Source organism: Neolamprologus multifasciatus, chromosome 20 (genome assembly GCF_963576455.1).
Source record: "Neolamprologus multifasciatus chromosome 20, fNeoMul1.2, whole genome shotgun sequence".
Taxonomy (NCBI): Eukaryota; Metazoa; Chordata; class Actinopteri; order Cichliformes; family Cichlidae; genus Neolamprologus; species Neolamprologus multifasciatus.
This window is the reverse complement of record NC_140458.1, coordinates 21,705,370-21,731,162: the sequence shown is the minus strand read 5'-3', so window position 1 is coordinate 21,731,162 and position 25,793 is coordinate 21,705,370. Positions and strand designations below refer to the sequence as shown.

At 38.5% G+C, this 25,793-nt stretch overlaps 1 protein-coding gene across 1 annotated transcript; it reads right to left on the bottom strand.

Moving 5' to 3' along the window:
* Positions 1-260: 260 nt before the first annotated feature.
* Positions 261-16,892, bottom strand: LOC146494907 (scavenger receptor cysteine-rich type 1 protein M130-like). Its single transcript, XM_085145132.1, has 20 exons — positions 16,799-16,892; positions 15,427-15,747; positions 15,127-15,222; positions 14,257-14,472; positions 13,949-14,140; positions 13,697-13,851; positions 13,367-13,514; positions 12,824-13,120; positions 11,273-11,578; positions 10,695-10,991; positions 10,014-10,322; positions 9,127-9,423; positions 8,564-8,836; positions 4,312-4,478; positions 3,781-3,883; positions 3,375-3,563; positions 2,849-2,944; positions 2,133-2,282; positions 1,879-2,007; positions 261-372 (listed from the first exon to the last, which is right to left on the bottom strand). Exons 1-20 carry the CDS (start codon positions 16,857-16,859, stop codon positions 317-319), a joined length of 3,858 nt encoding a protein of 1,285 aa, XP_085001258.1. The 5' UTR covers positions 16,860-16,892; the 3' UTR covers positions 261-316.
* Positions 16,893-25,793: the final 8,901 nt, after the last annotated feature.

The window sequence follows — 25,793 nt, the reverse complement described above, 5'->3', positions numbered from 1 at the left end:
TGAGAGTAAAAGCGATATGCGCTTTTACATCTTTTTTTAGCGACTTTTTTTTAGAAAAAAAGTCGATAGGGGGTCTGAAAACTCGCTAAATATAGCGACAAAGTTGCTAAGTTGGCAACACTGCTCGCCTGCCCTTCTCTCAGCTCTGAGCTGCAGCCGGGGCCTGGGGGCGGGCATTCGGGGCCTGGGGGCGGGCATTCGGGGCCTGGGGGCGGGCATTCGGGGCCTGGGGGCGGGCACTCGGCGCCATATCATTTAAAGAAGGGAAATTTTACATGATCTGATTTTTTAAGTAGGTGCTAAAGCCATATTTGGCTCACCCATCCACATCTGGCTCTAGGTAGTCCTCATCTCTCTCCACCAATCCTGGGGCTGCTGCACAGCAAATTCAAAAGTGTTAAATGTTTTGGTGTTAGTAGTCTTAGAGTTAGTTTTACTCTAAGTAGAGTCACATTCTTTTAATGTAACTCTGAGGTGTAAAATGATAGTAGTTAAAATCGAGTGTTAAAAATGAGTGTTTCTATTTCAAATCTGGAGGTGTTACAATGGAAACATTAACTCTTGACCTCTTAACTCTGAACTCCTACAGGGGCTATGACACCAATAGAGTAAATTCACAGACTCCGCCCCCAGCACGGCTCCAATCGAAGCTGAAGTGAAGCCGTTTCAGAACATTTTGCTCTACATATTTGAGTTGTTTGCCATGCTTGGTAAGTCATGTTTTCAAAGATTGTTTCAATTATTGTTATTAGCTTTTACTTCTGTGGCTCTTTGGAGTTGAGACAAAGCTGTGTGAAAGGCATTAGCCATGTTGCTCGGTGATAGCATAATATTCTGTTTTAGCTAGCTGAAAGGTATTGTTTGCGGGCAAATACCACAGCCTTGAAAAAAAGCTTGCATGTGAATTTTCAGTCAAATTTCTTGGTCAAATACACTTAAAACAATGTCTAGAATGTGAAATGTTGATATAATGGTGCTAATTGAAGCCTGAAAACGATCTCCCATAAAAAACGAGCAAACAGCAGTAGCAGATGTCCCGAGTCCCGACTGAGTTCTACGTTAGCATTTAGATTCCTCCAGAGTTTTGTGCACACGGTTTAGGTAAAAATGAAAAAGGTTGAGGTTTTACATTTAGTTCAGTATTACCTGTTGTCTGTGTCCTTGTCTTTTGGGAAAATACTTTACACAAGTAATCGCTCAAAAAGGATTCCTTTTTTTTTTTTTACTGTGCTGCAATTGATTTGTGCCATTAATTAGTGTCAACTAATTTTTATTCAATCTCCACATAGGATATGCTTGTGAAGATGGAATATGGGGGAGAGCAGAAGTGCGTTGAAGTTCCACAAAGTGATGACTGAAGGACATGCATATTGTATTTTGTATTTATTGAAATAAGTGATGAGAATGCTGTTATTTGCATTTACCAGCTCACCTATGTCAGACCTTTTGATAAACGAAATTCTAATGAAAGTGAGAACATGTACACTGTTACATCTTTCAGAAAATGTTTTGAAATTGTGGTGCACAGTTCAGAATAAATGTTTTTCAAAAACCATTGCGTCTTTTTAGTAAATGTTTATTTCCAAAAGAAATTTCTAGAAGTTCAGAACAGTAAAATTCCCGCTTTTTAGAATTAATTAGAAGATAACTCTTATGTAGTTAAACTAAAATACTCTTTGAGAGTTAATATATAAACTCTTAACACCAAGTGTTAAATTATCAACTCCAGAGAGATTTGGTGTTTAACACTAAATCAGAGTTAACATACCAACTCTCCAAAAAGAGTTAAATTAACACTCTCTGGTGTGGACCCATATAGACACTTTAAAAGTGTTGAAATCAAATCTGACAGTGTTAATTTGGACATGCTGGATTTGCTGTGTGTGTTTAAGTCATCAATTGTTTGGGAGCTGTTGTGAACCTCTGCTGTAGTCTGTGTAGTTCCAGTAATCATACCAATGTCGTCATAACTTTCCTGTGAATCTTCCTCTTCGTAAGTCACCCCATCTGTCACAAAGAAAATCAGATTGCAAATGTTAAACATTGATTAGTCTCACTGATGCCATTTTCAGATTTACCAATACTGACATGTGAAAACACTGTGATAGTGCTAATACTTTCATTATGGACACCTTCATGAACGTTGATGTCTCGGGCAGCAGGAGCAGTCGTGCCTGAGAAGGTCAGGTGTCGAGCCTCATCTGCTTCAATATCCTCATAAGGTAAAGAGGAAACACTTTGCCCATCTTTCTCTGAGATTATTTCCGCCTCTGATCTGACTCCTGAATGAAAAATAACATGAGAACACTTATATAAAAAAAGTTTCCCCCAAAACTCCCACATCTCAGATATGTGCATATTTTTTAATGAAAACTGAACCTTGACTAGTGCAGAAATTTGAAATCTGTTTTATATCTCTGTTTAGGCTCACGCTGAAAGGGAAATTGTGCACCTTTAAGTGGACATCAGAGAAGCAGTAGCTCAAGGCAAGAAGACAACATCGAAAAGTAACGCCAAATTTAATTCAGGTAAGGTTTTCGTTTCTATAGCCAGAACCTCTCAAGTTGATGATATAGTGCAATTAAGTAGACATAACTTCAATTGGCGTATTAATATGTAATAATGAATAATATTATCAGTGTAAAGTATAACAGTGTTTTAGGTATTACTGCTTCTTAAATGACCACATCATTACCACAACAAAAATGAGTTTTAGTTATGTACACATGTTTAAATGACACTAAAATCTAGACTTTGATTAGGATTAATAACACGAATATGAAAAAACTGAATGAATGAACAAAATAATCAATCAATCAATAAACAAATGAATGAATAAATGACACACTACCATGACTGAGGTCTTCCATCTCATTTTCCTTGTCTATGACATCCTCATATTCCCCACTTTCAAACTCCAGTTCTTTCCCAGGAAGCATTCTTGCTGAAAGATTAATGTATTACACATTAACTGCAGCTGTCTAACCAATGCACTGTGCTATTGAACCAGTGATGTACCAGTGTACCAGGGTACAGCACAAGACAAGGAAAATCGCAACACACGCACAGGTTTGGGTAATTCTACAAGTTCTGTATGTACATTTTCAATCAAGTAAGCAATCTTCGACATTGCTGATGTGCTGCTTGTTCAGTGAGCAACAGTGACTGTGTTATTTAAAATGCTGTCTGAAAAGCACAGAGAAGTCAAAATTCAGTCAGTATGCTGAAAGACTGCCCTCTTGTGGCAAAAAGCCTCCAATGCCTTTTTCTTTAAACTTGGATGATGAGGATGGATCTCATGTTCAGTTTAGTTTTTGATATGTTCTAAGGTAATTTGTTAAAAGAGAAACAAGCCATATAATAAATATACTCACATGAAACTTTGGACTTCCTGGCTCTCTTGACACAAAATCGTATAAGTACAGAAATCAAAATTATTACAACAAGAAGAAATCCCACACCCACGATAATAGGTGCTATGGATGTAGAAGGAGGTGGTGAGGTTGGTGAGGGTGGTGGGGGTGGTGAGGGTGATGTTGGCGTGGGAGTCGGTTTCACATAGCCTGAAATAAAGCAAAGCCACTTAGGTTTTTCTGGATCCAGTCACAGTGAGAGCTGTAGTTGATTCATCATGTTTATCTGCACCACCTCAAGGTAAGTAAGCTCAGAGTTTATTTAAAAATAAAAAAAAAACCCTCTTCTTTGCAAAACATGTGAACGAATATTTCTGAAACCAATAGAACATATTAAGAAATGATTCATGAATTCTCTTACCGGGACAAATGATTGTAGCTGGAGAAACTTTTCCACATGAATGTTGTTTGACAGAGCGCTTGATGTCCATGGTAACATCAATGAACTCCAGTGTTGTTTCTAAGTTGATCTTGAATGAAATTTAAACTTTTTCACATTTAGTGATACAACCAGAACAAAAAACACTAAAATATCTCTGGCAGTAAAAAACAGGCCTGACTGAAGCATCAAAGCAACACACAGCAAAATAAGTCACTAGAAGTCCAAACCAAAGGTAGGACAGTCCATTTCTTTTACGCTTCTGCAAATTTTGTGTCAAAAAGTGTCCAGTAAGTTTTTAACTTAAAAAACTTTGAGCATTTTGTATTTAGTCAGCTACACCTCCCATACATTTCTTTCCATTTCATAAACCTAAATAATATAAAAGTCACATTCCAGTCTTCATTATTAGATTTAAATAAGCTGAAACACAGAGCCAGGAAACTGTCCATGATCTTGGTTTGTAGCATACGAGATAAATTAGTGACTGGTTTCAAGAAACAGAATGTAAAGATTTACTTGTTTGTCTTCCGTAGAGATGCTATGGTTTTCTTTCTTAATCTCTTCACAGAGCTTTCTCTCTAACACTGGGGAACGATTAAATGGACAAACTCTTTCCCAATTATCTCGATAATTGACTTCAAGGACACCTCCATATTTTTCAGTAGTGCGGAACTTTACACTTTCTGTAAAAGCAAAGAAACAAGCTCATCCACTTCTGTCTGACAAATATGATGTTAGAGATGGTCTGCTTGAGTTCATAATGTAAAAAATAACATTTTTAAAATTTTTGAGATAACTTTTCTAATGAACAAGCCAAATGGTCATTGTTACAGAAACTGGAATAAGTTCCTTAACAGTGGCATAAGCAATTTGAGAATGTCATTGTCATGTTTCCTTTTGCAAAAAACAAAAACCTGTAACAATCACCCCAAGATAATGAATTAAAATACTACTATAGTTAAGAGAGGACATACTGTTAGGATGCCTGGGTCGTTGAACCAGGGTTTTTGAGTTTATTATATTATTTATAATTTCTAGTCTTTGGGTTTTCGTTAGAGTCATGTCTTATGGTTTGTTTCTGTGTAATCCTTGGTTGCTGTCTCCCCTGTCTGCTATATCCCCGTGTCCAGTCGGTGTCTGTGTCTGCCCTGGTCCCACATCTCTGTTCCCTCTGTTGTAGTGCCTGCATGTGAGTCTGTGTCTTTGTTCAGTCTGTGTTATGTGTTTCCTGTTTTACTTTGAAGGTCTCTGTCTTATCTCAGTGTGTTCATTTTACGCTTCCTTGTCTCGTCAGTTCTGATTTGCCCCAGCTGTGTTTCCCTCCTGTTGTCCATTCCCTGATTGCTCCCTCTATGTATTTAAGCCCTGTGTTTCAGTTTGTCATTGTCGTGATCTACCGTTTATATAGCTGTGTGTTTTTTCAGTCCTCCGGTGTAAGTTTATTTGGATATTTTCAGTTATGTTATATTTGAGTTTAAGATTAAAGCGGTTTTGAGTTTAAGTTTTGTCTCCGGAGTCTGCACTTTGGGTCCTATTCCTGTCTGCACGCAGCCATTACATAACAGAAGATCGCGACCATAACATGGACCCAGCAGACTCCGTGTGGTATTGGCAACCCGCAGCTTCTGCCTTCCTCAAGGAGAGCGTGAGGCAGGAGGCTAAGCATGCCCGGGAGCTCGAGTCACCTTTCTATGGTTCACGTTTGGCTTGGGGAGGGCCCCGCAGCCTCCAAACTGCCATGGCTACGGCCGAGCCGGCGCCTATGCCTCGGGCGATCAGATTGAGCACATGCTCATTCTCTCCAGTCGCTACACCTCCGCCTCCACCCCTGGATTACCAGTCCGACAAGAGGGTTAAGCAGCGGAGGAAGAAGGATTACTGGACGCCGGACGTTAGACTCACTCCACTGCAGTCCTTCGCTTCGTTTTTGGGTCTGCCACGTTCTGAGCTTCACAAACTCTCTGCTTCCTCATCGCAGCCCGGTCTTTTGGAGGATTCGCAGCCCAGTTTGCCACCTCCCACTTCCCGGAGAAAGCGACGCTCACGCGGTCGCCACTCTGTCGCCACTCTGTCTCTGCTGAGCCACTCCCCATGGTGAGGTATATTGACTGTTTTCATTCTGCTCCCTCTGAGCTGGAAAAAGACAATCATGTGCACACTGTAAATTCTGAGACTGTGAAAACTGTTAAGACTGTTAGACGTGGTGGTGGTAGGAAGCTAAGAAACATTTTAGAGGAGTCTGTGTTTGCTGAGCCTGCTCCTTTGCACCGTTGTGTTCCTGCTCCCAGGGCAGCTCGGGCCCAGCATTCCCCTGCACCGGTTTCAGTGCTTCAGGTGAGGGAGGCTGAGGTCCAGCTGGTCCCTGCTCCGGTGTCCAGGCCGGCTGAGCCTCTGCCTGTCGCTGCACCCATGCCAGCTCCTCGGGTGGGGACGGCAGCTGCCCAGCCATTGACGGTGCCTGTCCCGGCTCCCAGTGTGAGGATGACCGGGAACCAGTTAGCTCCGGCACCCGTACCTTCTCCTCGGGTGGGAGTGGCTGGTGTCCGGCAGGCACCTGCACCTGTTTCTGACCTCGCTGGAGGCTCAGGTGAGCCCGTCCAGCAGATTTCTTCAGGTTCTGGAGGCTCAGGGGAACTAGCTCAGCTTACTGCGGATCCACCACCTTACCCACCATTACTACCGTCTTTACAACAGTCGATACATATTAAACTTCTCTCCGTAGCTCGGGCTTTAGCTCACCTATCAGCTCAGTCACCTGCTCAGTTCTCACCTCAGTCATTTACTCCACCGCCTGTTCCTGCTGGAGGGTCCGAGGGGCCCGTCCAGCCTTCGCCTGCCTCCGCTGGAGGGTCCGAGGGACCGCTTCAGCCGCCTGTTCCCGCTGGAGGGTCCGAGGGACCCGTCCAGCATCCTGCCTCCGCTGGAGGGTCCGAGGGACCGCTTCAGCCGCCTGTTCCCGCTGGAGGGTCCGAGGGGCCCGTCCAGCCTCCTGTTCCCGCTGGAGGGTCCGAGGGGCCCGTCCAGCCTCCTGTTCCCGCTGGAGGGTCCGAGGGGCCCGTCCAGCGACCTGCGTCGCCTGCAGCGCCACCACCTGCGGCTCCCGCACCATTCCCTGCAGCGCCGCCCTCGTCAGGTCCAGCCTCCGAGTCTTCGCCCTCGCCTGGTCCGGCCTCCGAGTCTTCGCCCTCGCCTGGTCCGGCCTCCGAGTCTTCGCCCTCGCCTGGTCCGGCCTCCGAGTCTGCGCCCTCGCCTGGTCCGGCCTCCGAGTCTGCGCCCTCGCCTGGTCCGGCCTCCGAGTCTGCGCCCTCGCCTGGTCCGGCCTCCGAGTCTTCGCCCTCGCCTGGTCCAGGTTCAGCTTCAGCCTCTGTGTCGCCTGGTCCGGCCTCCGTGTCTTCGCCTTCGGCGTCGCCTGGTCCTGCCTCGCTCCGTCTATCTTCGTCTGCGCCTGAGGTCCCCATGCCGTCTGGTCCTGCTCGTCCTGCTCGTCCTGTCCGGCCTGCTCGTCCTGCTCGTCCTGTCCGGCCTGCTCGTCCTGCTCGTCCTGTCCGGCCTGTTCGGCCACTTTCCAGGCTGATGACTGGACATCATTGCCGTTACGGACGGCCCCCTGACCTACGTCGCCGCCGGTGCCTCCCGCCCGGCCGGCCTCCTGACCTGCTCCGTCGCCGCCGGTGCCTCCCGCCCGGCCGGCCTCCTGACCTGCTCCGTCGCCGCCGGTGCCTCCCGCCTGCCCGGCCCCCTGAACTGTCCTTTTGGCTCTTGGGCCACCTGCCTCCGGGCCGCCCCCCTGAACTGCCCGGGTTTGGACTGTTGTGCCGTCAGCCTCCGGGCCGGCCTCCTGAACTTTTTCGAGACTGTTGCCTGGGCCTCTGCGCCTTTCATGGGCTTTTTGTCTGTTTTCTTTTGGGCTGTTGCTGGGCCGTGGTGCTGTTGTTTTGGGCTTTTGCTCCCTGTATTTTTTGTCACTGGCTCCGTGTGTTTGTTTCGTTTCGGTCCCTCCGTCCTGTTCCCCCGCCGCCCGCCCTGGTTGGGTTGTTTTTTTTGTTTTGGTGTTTCGGGTTGGGCTGTCTGGGAGCCAGCCCTTTAGGGGGGGATACTGTTAGGATGCCTGGGTCGTTGAACCAGGGTTTTTGAGTTTATTATATTATTTATAATTTCTAGTCTTTGGGTTTTCGTTAGAGTCATGTCTTATGGTTTGTTTCTGTGTAATCCTTGGTTGCTGTCTCCCCTGTCTGCTATATCCCCGTGTCCAGTCGGTGTCTGTGTCTGCCCTGGTCCCACATCTCTGTTCCCTCTGTTGTAGTGCCTGCATGTGAGTCTGTGTCTTTTGTTCAGTCTGTGTTATGTGTTTCCTGTTTTACTTTGAAGGTCTCTGTCTTATCTCAGTGTGTTCAGTTTACGCTTCCTTGTCTCGTCAGTTCTGATTTGCCCCAGCTGTGTTTCCCTCCTGTTGTCCATTCCCTGATTGCTCCCTCTATGTATTTAAGCCCTGTGTTTCAGTTTGTCATTGTCGCGATCTACCGTTTATTTAGCTGTGTGTTTTTTTTCAGTCTGTTCGTGTAAGTTTAGTTTTGGTTACTCAGTTTTGTTGTTTTTTTAGTTTTACATTAAAGTTGTATTTAAGTTCACCTTTGGTTTCCTGAGTCTGCATTTTGGGTCCTTCATGTCACCACCCCGGTGTGCACACAGCCTGCACATAACACATACATGTATGTACTGTATATAGGGATGGGTTTATGGAAAGAGAGGTGTATGGACTCACACTTACCACTACAAGTAATGAACACCACATTTGTGCCACACTGTCCTTTAGTCCTCCTGCACTGGCCAATGATGGAATGGTACTTTTCACAGCTGACATGGTAAATGTTATCTGAACCCTTTGATGGAGCTTTGGATTCAATGAAGACAGCATTGCCACAAAGCTTTTCTTGGCAAACTTTGTGTGCATAGGATAGATCCCGGTTACTATCACACACTGGAACACCATCTATCCTCACTTCCCCACGACAGCCCTGTGAAAGGCTGACATTGGGCTCCTCTGGGAAGGAAAGCAATAAACACTGCAGTCAAGTATTGATAAAGACATAAAGCACTGAGGTAGAAATGATCAGTTAATCTTCTCTGCACTGCAAAGTCAAAATATGAAGCACAAGTCCATAATCAAATAGTTCATTTAACACTTTTAGATTTGGTTTGTTACTTTATCCAGTGTATCTGGAATAATTCTCTTTCACACTCCTTGTGTCTTGTTTCACTCTTCAGTGTTTCCAGTGCAAATGTAAAAAGTCTGTGATCATTTAAGATCAGTCCTGCTGATATAAATCTTACTTTTGCATTCAATAAAGACTGGCTCCTTCCTTGAGGGTGTGGTTTTATTTTCACATTCCCAAATGCTTCCTGGATTTTCACCACAGCTGAAGCTTTTGTTCCAAAAAAAATCTATTTCAGTTGTTTGGGGGTGTTTTTTATTTGTTGATTGGTATCCACCACAGTCCATATCCTGGCAAAGCTTTTCCTTCTCAGTTTCATTGAAGTTTTCTCTGGAAACAGCACTGAGTCCCTGTCTCCAGTGAACCAACACTGTTCCACTACAGGCCTTTTTGTCAGGTACCATCGTCCTCCATTCTGAGACAGACAAGAGAAATAAAAAGTTCACAAAACATGATGTAACCAACAGGATCTCAATGATATAAATAACACACTCTGCACACAGAAATGACATTATGATCCTTCATCCACTTAAAGTTTTTAAAGTTTAGCTAACCTGCTGACTGCTGTGTAAATAAAATGATTTTATAGAGTGATAACAAAGAGATGACAACTGATGGCAGCGATATTTTTATAACCATCAGACTGCACAGGCTAGCTGTTTCCAGCTGATTCCAGACATTAAGTGAGTCAGACTGTGTGGCAGAGCCATACTGGTGACATGGACAACAAGCAGAAAAGAAAAGAGTAAAACTGAGTAGAACAAATATGATTAATGAAGGTGAGGATGTTAACATTCTAACCTTTATTTCACTAAAAGTAACCTTTGAAGGCGAGCATGTCAAAGTTTGAATGCAGCATTATTTTTATCTCAACATTTTTCTGAAATACAAACTAATCTCAGTTTGTTTCAATTTCAATTCAGTTTCAAAGCCTTTATTTTAAAATTAGGCTGAAGGAGCAAATAATAATTAAGAAACTGCTGACACAAAGATCATTATACACACCAGAGCATCGGAGGCCACTGTGTTTGCAGGCAGCTGTAGAAGCAGTAATACTGCTGCATGCAGATAATGGACTGTTAGCATTTGCAATGCAGTTCAGATTTGAAATGGCTAATTTATCTGCTGGTGCAGGTCCAAAGTAGGGAAGAGTCTCGACAGGATCACCACATTTAAGCTCCTGACAGATGGTGTTTCGATTGTTAGTGTCTTTGAGAGCATCCTCGCACACAGGGATCCACTTCCCCTCATACTCCACCTCTACGTTTCCAAAGCATTTGTAACTGGGAATGCTGAATCTGGGCTTGACACTACCTGAAAAAAATTAGTAATGTTGTCATTTTATTTTTAATTATCCATCATAGTCGTAGTGAAAACATTAAAAGGTAACTTCAGAAAAATTCAAATTTGCTTCTTTAACACAAAAAGGATTTGATGGAATATTTAAAAACAGATTCATGTTAAAGCAAAAATCAGTCTCTTTTTGTTTTTTAAATTCTGGTATCCTGTAACTTAGTGACAAAAATTCAATAATCCAATAAACTGCAACAATAAAACTGGCACTTTTTTCCAAAGGATGCAAATTATTTGAAAATGAAACATTCTGCCAAGGAAAGTCACGACATTTATTATATGTTTGCAATCTAAAAATAGTTTTTTTAAAAAAACAAACAAACAATTAATTACCTGAGCAAACAACATAGGCTGGTTTTTGTTTACAGGACTTATCATTGTCCTGGTTTTTGACAAAGATGCTCTGTGTCAGGTCAGTAGTCTGACTTGTCCGGTGTAAACTCTTAAAGAGGATATCACCATCTTTGGGACTGTTGTGGGCTTTTATGGGCGTCCCACAGTTCAGCTCTTCACACAGCTTCACAGACTTGTCTTCTGTCCAGGTGTCTGCACACATATCTCCTTCCTTCTCTTCTACATGAATCCTGACTTTTCCCCAGCAGCTGTTCGTCAACCTCATCTTAATATTTCCTGTTGTGACATGAAAAAGTTTAGTTTAAGAGGAAACTAGTATCAGCAGATATTTCACAACTTCTTAGACCAAGCTAGGTTTCAGAAAAAAACTGAAAATAGTAGAAACTTGGTTGAGAGAAAACAAGGAGGTGAATGTACATCTATGGACATTAAACGGTATGTTATAAATAAATTGTGTCCTCTGAGTGGATCACATTACAACTAGTGACACAATAAATCAATTTCATATTGACTTCCGTCTTAGTTTTATACTTTAACTCATTCACATTTCACATTACCTGAACATTTCACATAGGCAGTAGAATTATGGTGGTCAGGAGGCAGAGGTGTAGTTAGTTTACACTCAAAAAGAGACTTTTCTCTGGATGAGCAATTAAAAGAGTCTTTCCAGACTTTATTAATCATATCAGCCCTAGAATTGAAAGAAAAGCTGGCAGCGTTCCCACAATGCATCTGCTGACACACTGTGTTTGCAGACTCGTTTTTCCATGTCTCGTTAGACCCAGAGAGAAAGTAGATTTCTCTGCTATGCTCTATCCCCACATGACCAGAACAGGTTCCACTTAAAAACACCACCTTGTGACCTGATGGACACAAAGAGAGAAACATGATATGTAGTAACCCATATGGAAAAGATATATATAAATCTTATAAAGTTTGTATCTGTCTTGTGTGAAACTTGTATGAAAAGCATACAAGAGTAAAAACAGATATAAGATCCATTGAAAAATTATATAATGAAACTTGTATGTTTTGGATACTTACTAAAACAATATATGAAAGTAATGAGAAAGTGGCCACTTTCATGAGTAAATCATATAAGTTTTTACTATTTCTTTTCCATATGGGAAGTAGCTATGCAGGTTGTCTACCTGTTGAAAGGTCAGTGGTTCACAAAGACATAGACACAAAAATAGGAAAGTGGTGTATAAACACATACTTGGTGAAAGAAGCTGAATGGAGATATACCACAGTCTGGGCTTATTCCAGCATAACTAGGTGATTATTCAGGGTCACCTTATTGAGCACTAATTATAAGCTTTATCAAAAAAGGAAGGTTTGAAGCCTAATCTTAAATGTAGACAACGTGCCTGCCTACCAAATCCAAACTGGGAAGTAATTCCATAGAAGAGGGACCTGAAAGCTGAAAGCTCTGCCTTCTATTCCACTTTTAGGAACCACAAGTAGTCTGTAGTCTGAGAGGGAATTTGTTCTAGGGATCCAATGAAGAGAAGCCAATATATCACAAATCTGCTCTCTACTGTTAGTTCATGTCAGTACTCGTGCTGCAGCATTCTGAATCAACTGTTTTTTTACTGGTGGCCTATTTAACGTTTATAAGGTTAAAATGTGCTCAGTTTTATCTCTATTTATAGGCAAAAAGTTAGCATTGTCTGTAAGACTTTCATTCCTAAGCATGTAACTGTGCCAAAATAATCTTTTAATTAAATTTTTGTGTAAACAGTCAAGTATTTGAAAGAAAAAAAATGTTAAAACGGAATGAACAATGAAAATTAAATTGTAGGCATGGAAGGACTTTTGAGCTTGAAGGAGCTGTAGGAATAAAAAGAGAAGTTAACTAAGCTGAGCTTTTCTTCTGACTGACATTGATGAATGAAAATGTTGTTTTCCTGGTTTTAACAATTTATCATATTTTAGTATGTCTGCAGCTTTTCCTGTTTTGATCCATCTTCACCAATATCATCTGTGACTTGTTCAGCAACTAAAAGACCAAAGATACAAAAACTCTTCCTTTAAGGAAGGAAACAGTTTTTCTGGCTGATGACACTGAAGGGCAGAGAAATAATAATAAAAAAAATAACACTCACCCTCACAGGTGATTCCAACTGCATCTGAAAATTGGTTGTTTGAGTTTTCTGTTAAACACTCAGATATCTTTAATATCTTCTTATCTGTCGGACACGTTATTGACAGGAAGCTATCAGAACCCTGACTGAATTTTTCAGTTTTGCCTTTTCCCCCACATTGCAGTTGTTTGCAGACAGCTGCTGATTGAGCCTCTGTCCATCCTTTTGCAGGAACTTTCTTCCACTGGCCCTCATGCTTTATCTCCAATCTTCCAGCACATCTTCCAGGACCATCTGCCAGTTTCACCTCCACACTGTCTGTACCACGACAATAAGAGATTTATCAGCCACGAAGCACAAAAAGAATAAATACATTAAATTAAACTCTTACTGAACACATTTTGGAAAAATTTAATCAGAATTTAACAATGTCACAATTTCGTTGAATGAAGTTACAGATTTTCTCTCCCGACAGAGAATTTATTGCAGGATTTAAAATCCCATTATAATAGCAGACAAAGGCCATCAGCAGCCACTCTGTACATTTCCACTGCTGTATCTCACCTGAACACACCACATAAGGTTGGTTTGAACACTGGATATTGTCACCATGCTGAGCCTGACAGTGCCACAGTGAGGACTCGCTGCCTTTGCAGCTCACATGGTCCATTATCCCTCTTGAATTTCGATGTTCGACTTTAGTATAAATCAGCTAGAACAAAGCATTTATGAGTTTATGTTATTTCATTGATAATCATCCGGTATTAATGGTGCACTTTAATACACTTATTACAATAAACCCAGTAGCACTGCTGCATGGACAGTTTCTGATACACTCAGTATCCATGTATCAGAACAACAGGTAACTTATGGTGAGTAAACTTGAACACTCACTTCCCCACATTCAAGCTCCTTGCAGACCAATTTAGCTTCCTTTTTAGTCCAGGAGGAGGCACACACAGGATTAACTGAACCATTCACTTTAATATTAACTGTACCATAGCACTTGCTGTCTTTACCAGAGAGCTTCAGAACTACTTTAACTTCATCTGAGAGAGAGAGAGAGAGAGAGAGAGAGAGCAGTTTTACAGTGTCAAGTGTTTGCTTGGAAGTTGTTTGTGTTGGAATATAGATGTGTTGAATTACCTGTGCATGTCACATTAAGGTTTTTGCTTGTGCTGTTGTTTGGGGCGAGAGAGTTACCACAGTGCATTTGCTGGCACACATCAAAATCAAAGTTGTCCTGTTGAACAGGTATCCAGTTGTTATTTTCTTCTTTTTCCAGCTGCCCAGAACACACATTTGACGGATTTCCTTTGAGCTGCAGTCTCATATAACCTGTTCATAAAAACACTTTCTGAATTCACCACCATATTCAATATTTAACAGTTTTTATCACAGCTTTAAAATCGGTTTAAATAATGTGTAAGTGTGTGCGTGTGTCTGTGTGTTACCTTCACATATGACAGAAACAGGTTTGCATGATGCTGAATTGTCCTGTTTGCCATTCACACACTGCCACAGATGATCTGGGTCTGCATTTTTAAAGGCTGAACAATCGAGCTCCATCTTTGATGAGCTTCTTTCACTATCCATCCATTTTAAGGTAAGAATTTCTTTGAATTCACCACACCCGAGATTTTTACACAGAAGATCGGCTTCTTTTTTTTCTTTAAGAGAGAGGAATTATATAATCTTTGTTAATCAAAGATAGTGTAAAACATTTTAAAACGTGATGGAAGTAGTACACCATTAAATAAGAAGAAGAATATTTCACAGTAGTGGAACTCTTCTGTCCTTTGAAACACAGAAGATATTTGATTGTAGCATGAATCTGATAATTTAGCACAAAGAGATTTTCTTTAGTGTGATACTTTAGTATTTCAGGCTTAACAAGACAATGTTGAAGCTTCTAATTCTGCGACTATAGTGTCTGAATATAAAAGTATCAATGGTGAAAAGTAACTTTCCTTAAGTATCTTTCATTTTTATTTTTGATTGGGATTATACATTAAAATATATCATCATTATTTGTCTTAGTGAAAATCTTCACTGCATGATATTTTAATAAGTAACTTAATTACAATCATTATTGGAAAATATGAGTCAATTAAAATTTAAAACTATCTGACATTAGTTTTGAATTTATTTAACCATAATTGCATTACACTGATCTTAAACGCTGTCTCTAAGTTGCTGTGTATTGTTTACTGCATTTGCATTTTACTGAGAAAACGTTATCTTTGTTTCTCCTCTGAAGTTATGTACAGTTAACATTTAGAAAAGAACCTACAAATGTATACATGAATGAATCACACTCTTACCCAATCTGTCTTTACAAAAGTAACCCGATTTGCCATCAATGGAGTACTGGACAGCTCCAGCACATTTGGGTCCATTCAGGCTTATTGTGATATTACCTTGAAGAGCACAATCATAAACCAGCCAAATACAAACACATACAAAAAACCAACAAACATCACAATCGATCTTATCAAGTTATTTCCAATATAGTTAATGTACCTTAACAACCTTTAGCTAAGAGTCATTGTCACTGAGCTCACTAACAAAGCCCACCACCAACAACAAAAAAAACAACAGAAACAAAACTCTGAAAAACTTACTTGAACATGTAATTTTTTTCACTGTGAGCTTTGGGTAATGGCTGGAGTTCCAACCAGGATGTTTACATTCCCACAGAGCGCTCTCGTGTCCTTCACACTTCAGTTCATTGAGCCAGATCGGTCTGTCTTCAGAAGGCTTAAGAGTATCTATTACTGAGTTCTCCACAGGTTCCCCACAGTGAGTGCTCTTACAAACCACTTTTTCAGTGTTCTTGCTCCAGAGTGTATCCCCAACAAAGCCCCATATGTTGTTATGGTAGACTTCAAGGTAGCCTTCACATGGGTAGCCTCCTTTGTTTTTTAGAATCAGTTTGTCCTCAGCTAGGAACATACAAGGTTTATACAGCAAAGTATTATTATTATTATTATTATTATTATTATTATTATTTGTTTCATGACTTACTTTTGGGAACTGCAAAGGATACAATCTTAAACCTTTGTTCGTGCCATAACATCTGAATACAAGTAAAATAATAATAATAATATTTTTTTGTTTTGTATGCCTTTATGTTTTACTTTATTATTGTAATATATTTAGCAAGCTATTTCTAAACACATTGTTTTTGTTCATTATTATTATTATTATTATTATTATTATTATTATTATTATTAATCCACTAAGTCTTAATCCAAACAATTCTTCTTATAAAATTTCTGGGAGGTCGGAATCCAGCCGTCATGGGGAAAGAGGCAGATAACACAGGTCACCAATCTGTTAACATATGGAGAAATTCGTGTTTACACACACAGTTAATTTAGATTTACCAATTAACCTACTGCACGTATGTGTTTGGACTGTGAGAGGAAGTCAGAGTACCCAGAGGTAACCCATGCAGACACAAGGTGGCTGTGCCAGCTCCACACAGAGAGGATTATGCAAAAATCACAATAAAAAAAATGCTTAAAGTGGACCTCAGGCTAGATTGGAACCTGGTATTTTCTTTCACCGCCATGCTTCCCACTATGTTTGTTTATATGTCTTTATAAATAAAAACATACATAGATTTAGCAATGGAAGCTTTTAGCAGTTGAGAATTTTTGCTATTCTGTATTTTGTGTTCACCCCCACAAAAAAGACCAATTTTTACATTAAGCTTTGAAAGATATTGTAGCGATTCCTTATTTAAATAAACACACGTGTAAACAAATACCACTGATTGTTTTCTTTGTTTGAAATCTACATTCTAACTCTTTTAAAGTATTAATATTGTATACTAATTATCAATTAATTAATTTATTAATTATTAATTTCTATAGTTTTTTTCCCCCGTAAATTTCAAAGACATTTTAAAGACTCATTCGTAATTCAAATTCATAATAATATTTATTACTATTAATAACATCCAGAATTAAAGAAACTAAACGAACTTACCTTGTGAGATCACCAGCTCAACGTGAGCAATGTGAAGAAACAGGAGCAGGAACCACATCATCACCACAGCTCATGACTTGAGAGTGAGACAGACAAACGATGTGCTGGGCTTTATATTGCCGTGGCTTCGCCCACCAAAAAGGAAATGAGCAGCATACACGCCAAAGTTACAAATATCATCTTAGGCTAAAAGAAAACTAACACAAAAGTGCTCTGATTTCATATACAATAACCTTTTCAATTTAAACTCACTATGATGCTGCGACATTGAAAAAATGTTTAAACACATCAACGGTAGAACATACAATAGCGTCCATAAGAATGTGAAATTGGTCAACTATTGATAAAACATAAATTCAATAAAGTTGCATATCAACCTTTTTCAGTAATTCTGATATGTAAGAGCATTATATCCATAAATGCAAAGGCTGCTTTAGGGAACAGCAACTACAGCAATCATCAGGAAAACCAAACATCATCTTAGAGAAATATCAGATTTTTTAGAAACGGGTCATTCCATCTCACATCAGCCAAATTTCTGCTTTAACTTGTCCATTTCACATAAACATTCTATTGCACAAAGTTTGAACATGTAAAACAAGTGCTGTGAAATGTTCCTTTATATATTGAGCCCCTTTCAGGCCATTGTTTGGAACATTTAAATCTGAAACCATATTTGAAGATGAAGATCTCTTCTTTTTCTTTTAGAGAAAAGCCTACAATTTTCACTGATTTTTCTTACACTCAGCATGAATCAGTTTCTGGTACAAATTAGCGTATTTTTTGTTATGGAGACCTGGGTCACTTGTCTCAAATTATGAAATTTTTTAGAACATCTTCTGTTAAACCTTCGACAGTTTTTATGTCAACTGTTGAACATACATAATGATTACTGTTCATTTTTTTTTAGCTTTTATACTTTCCAAGATACATATTTAAAAAAACATAAATACAAAACAAACAAAAAAAACCCCTTTCGGTCCATTTCTTCACGCATTGTTACAACTATTCTCGATGTAACCGAGGAAATATTTTGCTAAATATATGAATATTTGCCTCTTAGTATAAATTATCTTGAGGGCAGTAGTAGGCAGTATTGTAGGTAGGCAGAATAGGTTTTGAAAATGAAAAATATACACATAATTAACAGAATATGATTTTGAATATTAACTGGAAAATTCAGGTTAGACTATGTACTAATTTATTTATTCATTTTTTGTTTGCATGTGGTGCAGCCTTTGATATTGTGACTATGAATTAAATGTTAAATAACATTCTGTTTTAGCATTATCATGAAATATAACTTTATACTGTTCAAAATTGTGTGAAGTTGTATTTTATTCATGTGTGTTCAAATATGAAACTGCTTGAATTATTGTTTTTTAATATATATATATATATATATATATATATATATATATATATATATATATAATTTAATTAGCTAACACACAGGCAATACCCAAATACAGATGCCGATCTTTGTCTTTAATATTGAGTAAACATTACCTTCGATTTCAATGTGCAAGAAAAATGCCATGAAAGAGCGTCAACAGGTCTTTTAAAAAATAGATGTGTAAAAAGGTGTTTTATATATGAAGCTAAAATTAACAGTAATTTACATAGACTATATATTCAAACTTTGAACCATTTTCTTTTTTTAAAAAAATCGGAGGTGGCAGAGAAGACAATATTTACAATTTCTTTATGATTTGAGAGCCCACCCTGTTCTTTAAAATGTAAATTTGCATACATTCAAGTTATTAAATTATTTTCTGAGTTAAACAAGTGTACCATCTGAAAACTCCAATATTTTTTTTCATCCTACTAAATGAGACTTAGAATTTAATATTAAAAAGTATGCTTCATTTTACTGTACTTGGGAAATTCTGCTACTTTTGGAAATTGTCCAAATTTGTCTCTTCTGCACAAAATGCAGAAAATTTGTGTTGAATTTATGTTGAAAGAAAATGACTTATGTATCCCTATATATGTAGCCTTAGGAGAAGTAAATAACTATCCATGCATATCATGATAAGCTGTGAGTACAGTTACTAATGATAATATCCATTCTGATGTTTACAAGTTTTACATTTGAATTTGCTTAAACTGTGGTCCCAGCTGTAAACTGAAAGTATGAGAGAACTGCACAGGGCTGTGGGTTTGTGGCTAGAGACTTTTCAGAGCTGTGACTAACTGCAAAAAATATTCTCAAGTGCACTTTAGTAACTTGCTAAACTACATTCACCACCAGGGCAACAAAACTCCAGGTGCTACTGGTGGCATTAGACAGAAGAGAAATAAGTCATTAAAGGAGTTATCTGTTTTTTAAGAATTATCTGCTATATGCTAGCTGTCTCAAAGGATCAAAAAACGTCATACCTTTTTATACCGTGCTAAACATGCGAAATGTACAGGATTCTGGGTAAAGTTGGAAGTTGTAACTAATGTGGCTGCAGTAACCTTCATTATAAACCAGTAAACCTCATCCACTCTGGAGGCCTGGCCACCAAGTAGTTGTTTAACTGCCTTTTGTGTAAAATTGGAGGATAATGTTAGGATTAATTGGAAGATATTAGTGTGGCGGCAGGAGTAATAATAGTAGAACAAGAGCCTATGCTTGCCCTTAATGCAGCATGTGTCTGTCATTGTGCCATATGCTGCATGTGCTGGTTGCTGCTGTTACCCCAAGTGTTAGCAACTGCAACTGATATACTTGTAGCATTAAGATTATTTTTTACTTTTTTCAGAAACTGTAGAACACAAGGAGGAACACATTACACACACTTATCATGTCTGTCTCTAATGTTACTGCACTGCTGTGTAAAATTCTTTATTTTGCTTGGAAAGTGGGTGCCATGAAACATGACAAGATGGAGATACGGTATATAAGGCAAAAAGAGAGTATGTAGAATTCTCAAAAGCTTGAAGGTCAATATTTGAAATGTCCACCTTTAGTCTTCAACAAATTATGAACTTGTAGTTTCAATATTTAGTGTAGAGAAATAGTTTTCCAGGCTTTTTGAAGGACATACAAAGTTTTTCTTTGATTCGAACCAAGCTCTTCATATTTGGTTTATGGCTCTATAACCCCCTTTTTGCCATTGATTTTTACTCTAGTTCTTGTGTACTTTGGCATACCTCAGCAGTTTTCTCCCGGTTTCCTTATGGCTTCCTGACAGTCAACCTTCCACTGATTAAACTTTGGTAAACAGTAAAAAGAACAACTGAAGTGGCAGATGCATCAGTCAGGTCACAGATATCAGGTCTTTCCTGGATTTTTTCCTGTCTCCTGATGACATGTGTTTCAGATACTATTCATCTACAATAAATAATTATTTAGGCCTGAAACTTCTTCTCACCTAATAGTTCTTTGGGACTTAGAGTGTTGCTGCAGAAATATTGCTTGATGTCTAATAAACTGTTATATTTGTCAATTTTAATTAAATTCAGCCAAAGAAATGGAAACACAGCTAGTAACATGGTGTCTAAATATGCATTTATACTCACCTGTATGTTACGTGTGGGCACAGTCGTTCATCTTTTGAGTTAGGTGCCTTTTTTAAGCTTAAATGATTTACAGGTAGTTTAACAAATCAAATAAGTAATCTCAAGGTTTAGAGCTAATACAAATACTATATCTTCCTTTACATTATTTTGCTAGTGTCTAAAAATTAAGACACTAATGTTAATGCAACATAAAATTTTGGCATCAGTTGGTGACTTTTTCAAATATGCATGCCCCCTAAAAAAAAAGGTTGCCTTTATTTATTTATTAATTTATTTTTTAATAAATTGTTGGTGTGAAAATCTGTTTGATCTTACATCTAAGCGTAAGACTCACACAGAGGTGTCTTGACCACATTTACCAGTGATGTGATCAGAAATGAAGCATAACTGACACAACCATGAGCTCCAGTTTGGAGGTAGCTTAACAGAAATGAAGCCACAAACCTCTGGGTTGTATTTTTGAAACCAGAACGTCTATCTAGGCAGGAAACTGTGATCACATACGCTTCTGCTTCAGATATATTCTCAGAAAAATATGAACGTATCAACTCCTACTGTACCTGTGTTTAAAAGTTGTTGTTTTTTAAATAGATCCTATATTGGGTTTTAATTTGCTTTAAATATTTACTGTGAATATTTGTTCAATATTCGTATGTTTGTATGACATTGAATACAATATTAAAGGGCACGCTAACCAGCAAACAAGACTCTCTGTGTGCACAGCCCCCAACACACTACAGATACACACAGTGTTAAACAAAACTGTGTGACTTTTACACATACCATACATTACCACAAACTGTAGCAACTGCCAGGAACTAATACATTGCTTGGTTTCAAGTATTTCAAAATTAAGAAATCACATGAAAATACAAAAATTAATTAGTGCAGTGATGATGTATATATCTGTGCAAACCTTGATAGAGTCACTTCAGAAGTTACTCAGACATCCTCTTTTACAACATGCACAAAAATCATAAAATGCATTTTCTCTTGTACCAGCCACACCCTGGCCTGATTACTGCCAAACAAGTTCAGTTAAATAAAACCTGTCAACACATCATTCCACAATCTAAAGAAACTCAAGATGAACTGAGAAACAAAGATATTACATATCGGTCTGGAAAGTTTTACACAAAGTCCTTTATAAATTTCAGAAGGCTGAGTAGTATAGCTGAATATCATCAGCAAAAAGATGATAAGAAACATCAGGAAACTGCTGTATCATCTGGCCTCAAGAAAGAATGTATATTAAAAACAGAATAGGTCCCAGCATGGAGCCTTGAGGAACTCCACATAGAAGTTCTGTAAATTAAAAGGATAATGGATAACTACATAAGTTACCTCAAATTTCCCAAGACAAGAACAAATTACCATCATCTAAACAAATCAGTCCATGACAAACTCAAAAAAAATGGCATTATCATAAAGATAGTAGAAAATGAATTAATAAGTAAACTGTAAATAACAGAAAAGTACAACAATACTTTTCTGTTGTTTACTGTAGCATTAAATGACTTTTTAGTAGTTTACAGTGTCATTAATTTAGTAATATCACACTAAATTAATTACTAAAATTAATTAATTACTGTACTAAATTAATTAAATTTCAGTCACAATTGTGCCGTTACTTGGATTGCAAAGGTTCTTCAGTTATCTGCACACAAGGTGGATAAAAGACACATTTTCTTTCACCTGAAGTGCCAACTACATCCACGAAAGATACAGCTGAATTATACACCTAACACAACTTCGGCTCTTCATGCAAGCATCTGCACAGACAGCATGCTTACACAAAGATAGCCAGGAGCGCAGAATGATGTTAAAGCTGAGTGTGTGCCGACCTACATGTACATGTTTTAACAGTATAATCACTGTGATGAGCCCTTGAGTTAGCAATCAAAGTCTGTTTTGGGCTAACCATTAAAAATGTTACTTACAATTAACTTGTGATTCAGCTTAAATGAGATTTTGTGATTGGTTAAATAATATTAAATTAAAAAAACATGTTTGTTAAGCATTCCTGTTGATGAAGGGGAACATCTGCCAGGTTTGGTTGTGAGTTTACACCTGAAGTTCAGAAACCACTGTTTAAACAACAAGTCAGTTTTGTTATGCAGCATGTTTTATCTCAAGTCATCTTAACGTGCTTTGCATTCAGATAAATGCATTTAAAAACATTTACCCAGAAACCACATCTAACCCAAGCATGTACCCCCCCCCCCCCCCCCAACACACACGCAAACACAGTGAACTGCCTACACGCTCATGCATGCACACAGAGTAAGTAGAGTAAGTAACGATAACACTGAGAAATGTTCTAGAATGCAGATGCAGATGTGGAAGCTTTCAGGTCATGTAGGCAGTTTGTTCCACTGAACAGACACCAAACTAATCAATAACATCATCAGTCTGGAGCCCACCACTGATAACTTGAGAGACTTCAGTCTAGAAGCAGGTTTCAAACTTTCTGAAAACATAAACATCAGAGTATTTTTCTTTGGAAGAGGATTAGGGCCACTGGAAAAAACAAACAAACTGGAGACATCTTTAGTTTGGGTTTTTTTTGCTGGGGGGGGGGGGGGGGTAATTTTGAGTACATAGTCTCAAAATTATAGTCAAATAGTCAAAAAATTATGGTCAAAATTATAGAAAATAGTCAGAATTTGACTTTTTTTCTCAGAATTCTGAATTTTTTTCCCCAGTGGCCCTAACCTTTTTTCATATGTCTCTCTATATAACAATAAAACATCAAATTAAAACAAGAAAAATGAAAGCACTGTCAAAGAATAATTATAAATAAGAAATATTGTGGTCCAGTGGCTTCATAGCGTAGTATTTGCCTAAAAAGATTTCTAGTTTGATCCCACTAGGAGATCAAATCCCTTTGAACTTAAGTTTTGATTGTTTGATCAGGGACTTTCACACCATTGACTTGCTGGACGTAATTTTGCAGCTCTAGCAGTGCTCATCCTGTTCCTCCTTTTAGAAAGGAGCAGACACTGACAGCAGTTTATGGCATATTTTCAATGTCAAATTAAACAGTGTCAAAGATTTTACTTCTTACCTAATGCTATCAATACATTAAAAAAATAACAAATTAATCATAATTTTCTGTAATTAATCACGATTAAACACTATTACTTGATCAATAGCCTGGCTGCAATTACACTTCAACTTTATATTTAAGCTTGTAACAGACATTTATACAATGTAACGAATTAAATGGAGAATAAACACAAGGAATGTGTGCTTAAATTCCAAGAGAATTTGAATAGTTTTCTTTTTGCACAGGTTCTCTCCTGTGAAATACAACTTTTTAAAAAACCTACATACTAGTAGCATAGACTAATATATAATATATATATATTAGAGCTCTCAAACAATTACAATTTTAAATGAGATTCATCACACGTTACTGTGGATTAATTTTGATTAATCACAAATAAATATCATTCATTTTTATTCTATATTAATAACATTTCATTTTGCATGAGCAAACAGACAGAGTAAAAACATTGAATATTTTGAACATTCAAAAAATCTCTGTAAACATTTATCCACTCTCTCTCTGTCACTCTTAGGGAGGCACTTCAAGTCATTGAGACGAGGAACCAAAGCTATGTAAAGCGTGTGTTCTCAACATTAACAGGTCTGCAGTTTGTTGCAATTCACTTGGCAGTTGTGTCAGTCAATATGCCCGAGGTAGACTTACTGATCCCCGATGCTCTGTGAGAAGATAACTACTTGGACAAACTGCCCGAAATGCGTTGACAGAAACATTTCAGGGATTTTGAGTCATGCTGCACTCCAGATACATTGATAGTGTTAATTTTTTTTATCGCGTTAATCGTGATGACGCTTAATCTATGTTAACACGTTAATTTTAACAGCACTATTCTTACCACATTAAATTATATATATAGGTATATAGGTAATAATAATTACCTTTATGATGTACAGTATTTAAATAACACAAAGCTCCAGACTTTGATCAATAACATGTTTAAAAATTAAAAAATGCAGATAAGAAAAACTGAACAAATTGATCAATTTTACACGTCATATTTGTTTCTCTGTTATGACACATGGTAAAATGGAGGCAAAAGTGAAATGATGTACCTTCAAGTGGTCAACAGGGAGGAGCAGTAGCACGTTAAATTCAATTCAGTATTATTTATATAGTGTCAAATCACAATAAGGTTTGGCTCAATCACGACTGTGTCAGGGCGCTAGGTCTTTGACTCAGCATTTTTAGTTTATTTTGTATACATCATTCTTTCTGTTGCATAATGCAGATGTTCTAAGTTCACATTTATATAATTTAGCCTGGAGTTTAGTTCTTTTATGTCTGTGAGTTTTTTGTATTTCTTTTTCTTGTCTTTGTGTCATCCCTGTGTCCCCTGTAAGAGTCTGTCATGTCCTCTGTGTATATGTTTCCCCAGTCACGTCTCTGTTTATTCCCTCTACATCTCGTGTTTGTTTTCCTCGCTTCCCTTGGACTCAGTCTCTTAGTCACGTATGTGTTTCGTCTCCCTTACATGTTCCCATGTTTCTCCCCTTGTGTTTCAGTCTGTCATTATGCATCTATGTATGCTTTTCCCTGTTTCAGTGACAAGCTTGTGTGTTCCTGTCAGTGTTTGTGTGTTTGCGTACTTCTGTTTTATTTTGACATTCACTTGTTCTGTGTTCAGTGTGTTCAGTTTTTCTTCCCTTGTCTTGTTATTTCGAATGCATTCTTGGTGTTTTCCCATGTGTTTCCACTTCCCTCGTCACTCTTCAGTGTACACATTGTCTCTGTCTTTCTCAGCCCTTTGTTGGATAGTTGGATAGTCCTTCTCCATGTTGTCAAGGTATTTCCAAGTGTTGGCTTTCTTGTCTGGTTTATGTTTGTAATCAGCTAACATAAACAAAATGTCTCACTTTTTGTTAAGTTAACCTCTGCTTGTCAGCATTTGGGTCTTCATTCTCTACAACACGCATCCTGCAGCCGCATTCTGCATGACAGACTGAAGTTGTCCATCTCATTTTCTTTCTTCAGACAGCTTCATATTCCCCACTTTTAGACTCCAATTCTTTCCCTGACAGCGATCTTGCTGAAAGGTTACAGTATTACACATTTACTGATATAGTGCATAACAGCTGTTTCACTAATACACTGTGCTAATGCACCAGTACACAGCACAAGAACATGAAAAACACAAGCACAGATCTGGGTCATTTTCCCAGTTGTGTTTTTGCATTTTTAATCAAGTAAACAAATGATTGGCTGACCTGATGTGCTGTTTGTTCAGTCATCAGCAGTAAAGGTATTATTAGAAATGGCTGTAAGCTGAGGAGTACAGAGGAGTCAGAATGCAGTCAGTATGTTGAAAGACTGCCCTCTCCTGGCAAAAAGCCTACAACACATTTTTACTTTAAACTTGGATGATTAGGATAAACCTTTTGTGCAGTCAGGGTTTTTACACTTCATGGCAATTCATTA

What these genes read in the sequence shown, in the direction of transcription:
- LOC146494907 (XM_085145132.1), bottom strand. Translation starts at nt 16,859, where the DNA reads ATGATGTGGTTCCTGCTCCTGTTTCTTCACATTGCTCACGTTGAGCTG. An exon ending in CAGTGGCCTCCGATGCTCTG is followed by an intron (nt 9,424 to 10,013) that starts GTGTGTATAATG and finishes TGTCTGTCTCAG; the next exon opens with AATGGAGGACGATGGTACCT. An exon ending in AGTCTTTATTGAATGCAAAA is followed by an intron (nt 8,837 to 9,126) that starts GTAAGATTTATA and finishes TTTCCTTCCCAG; the next exon opens with AGGAGCCCAATGTCAGCCTT.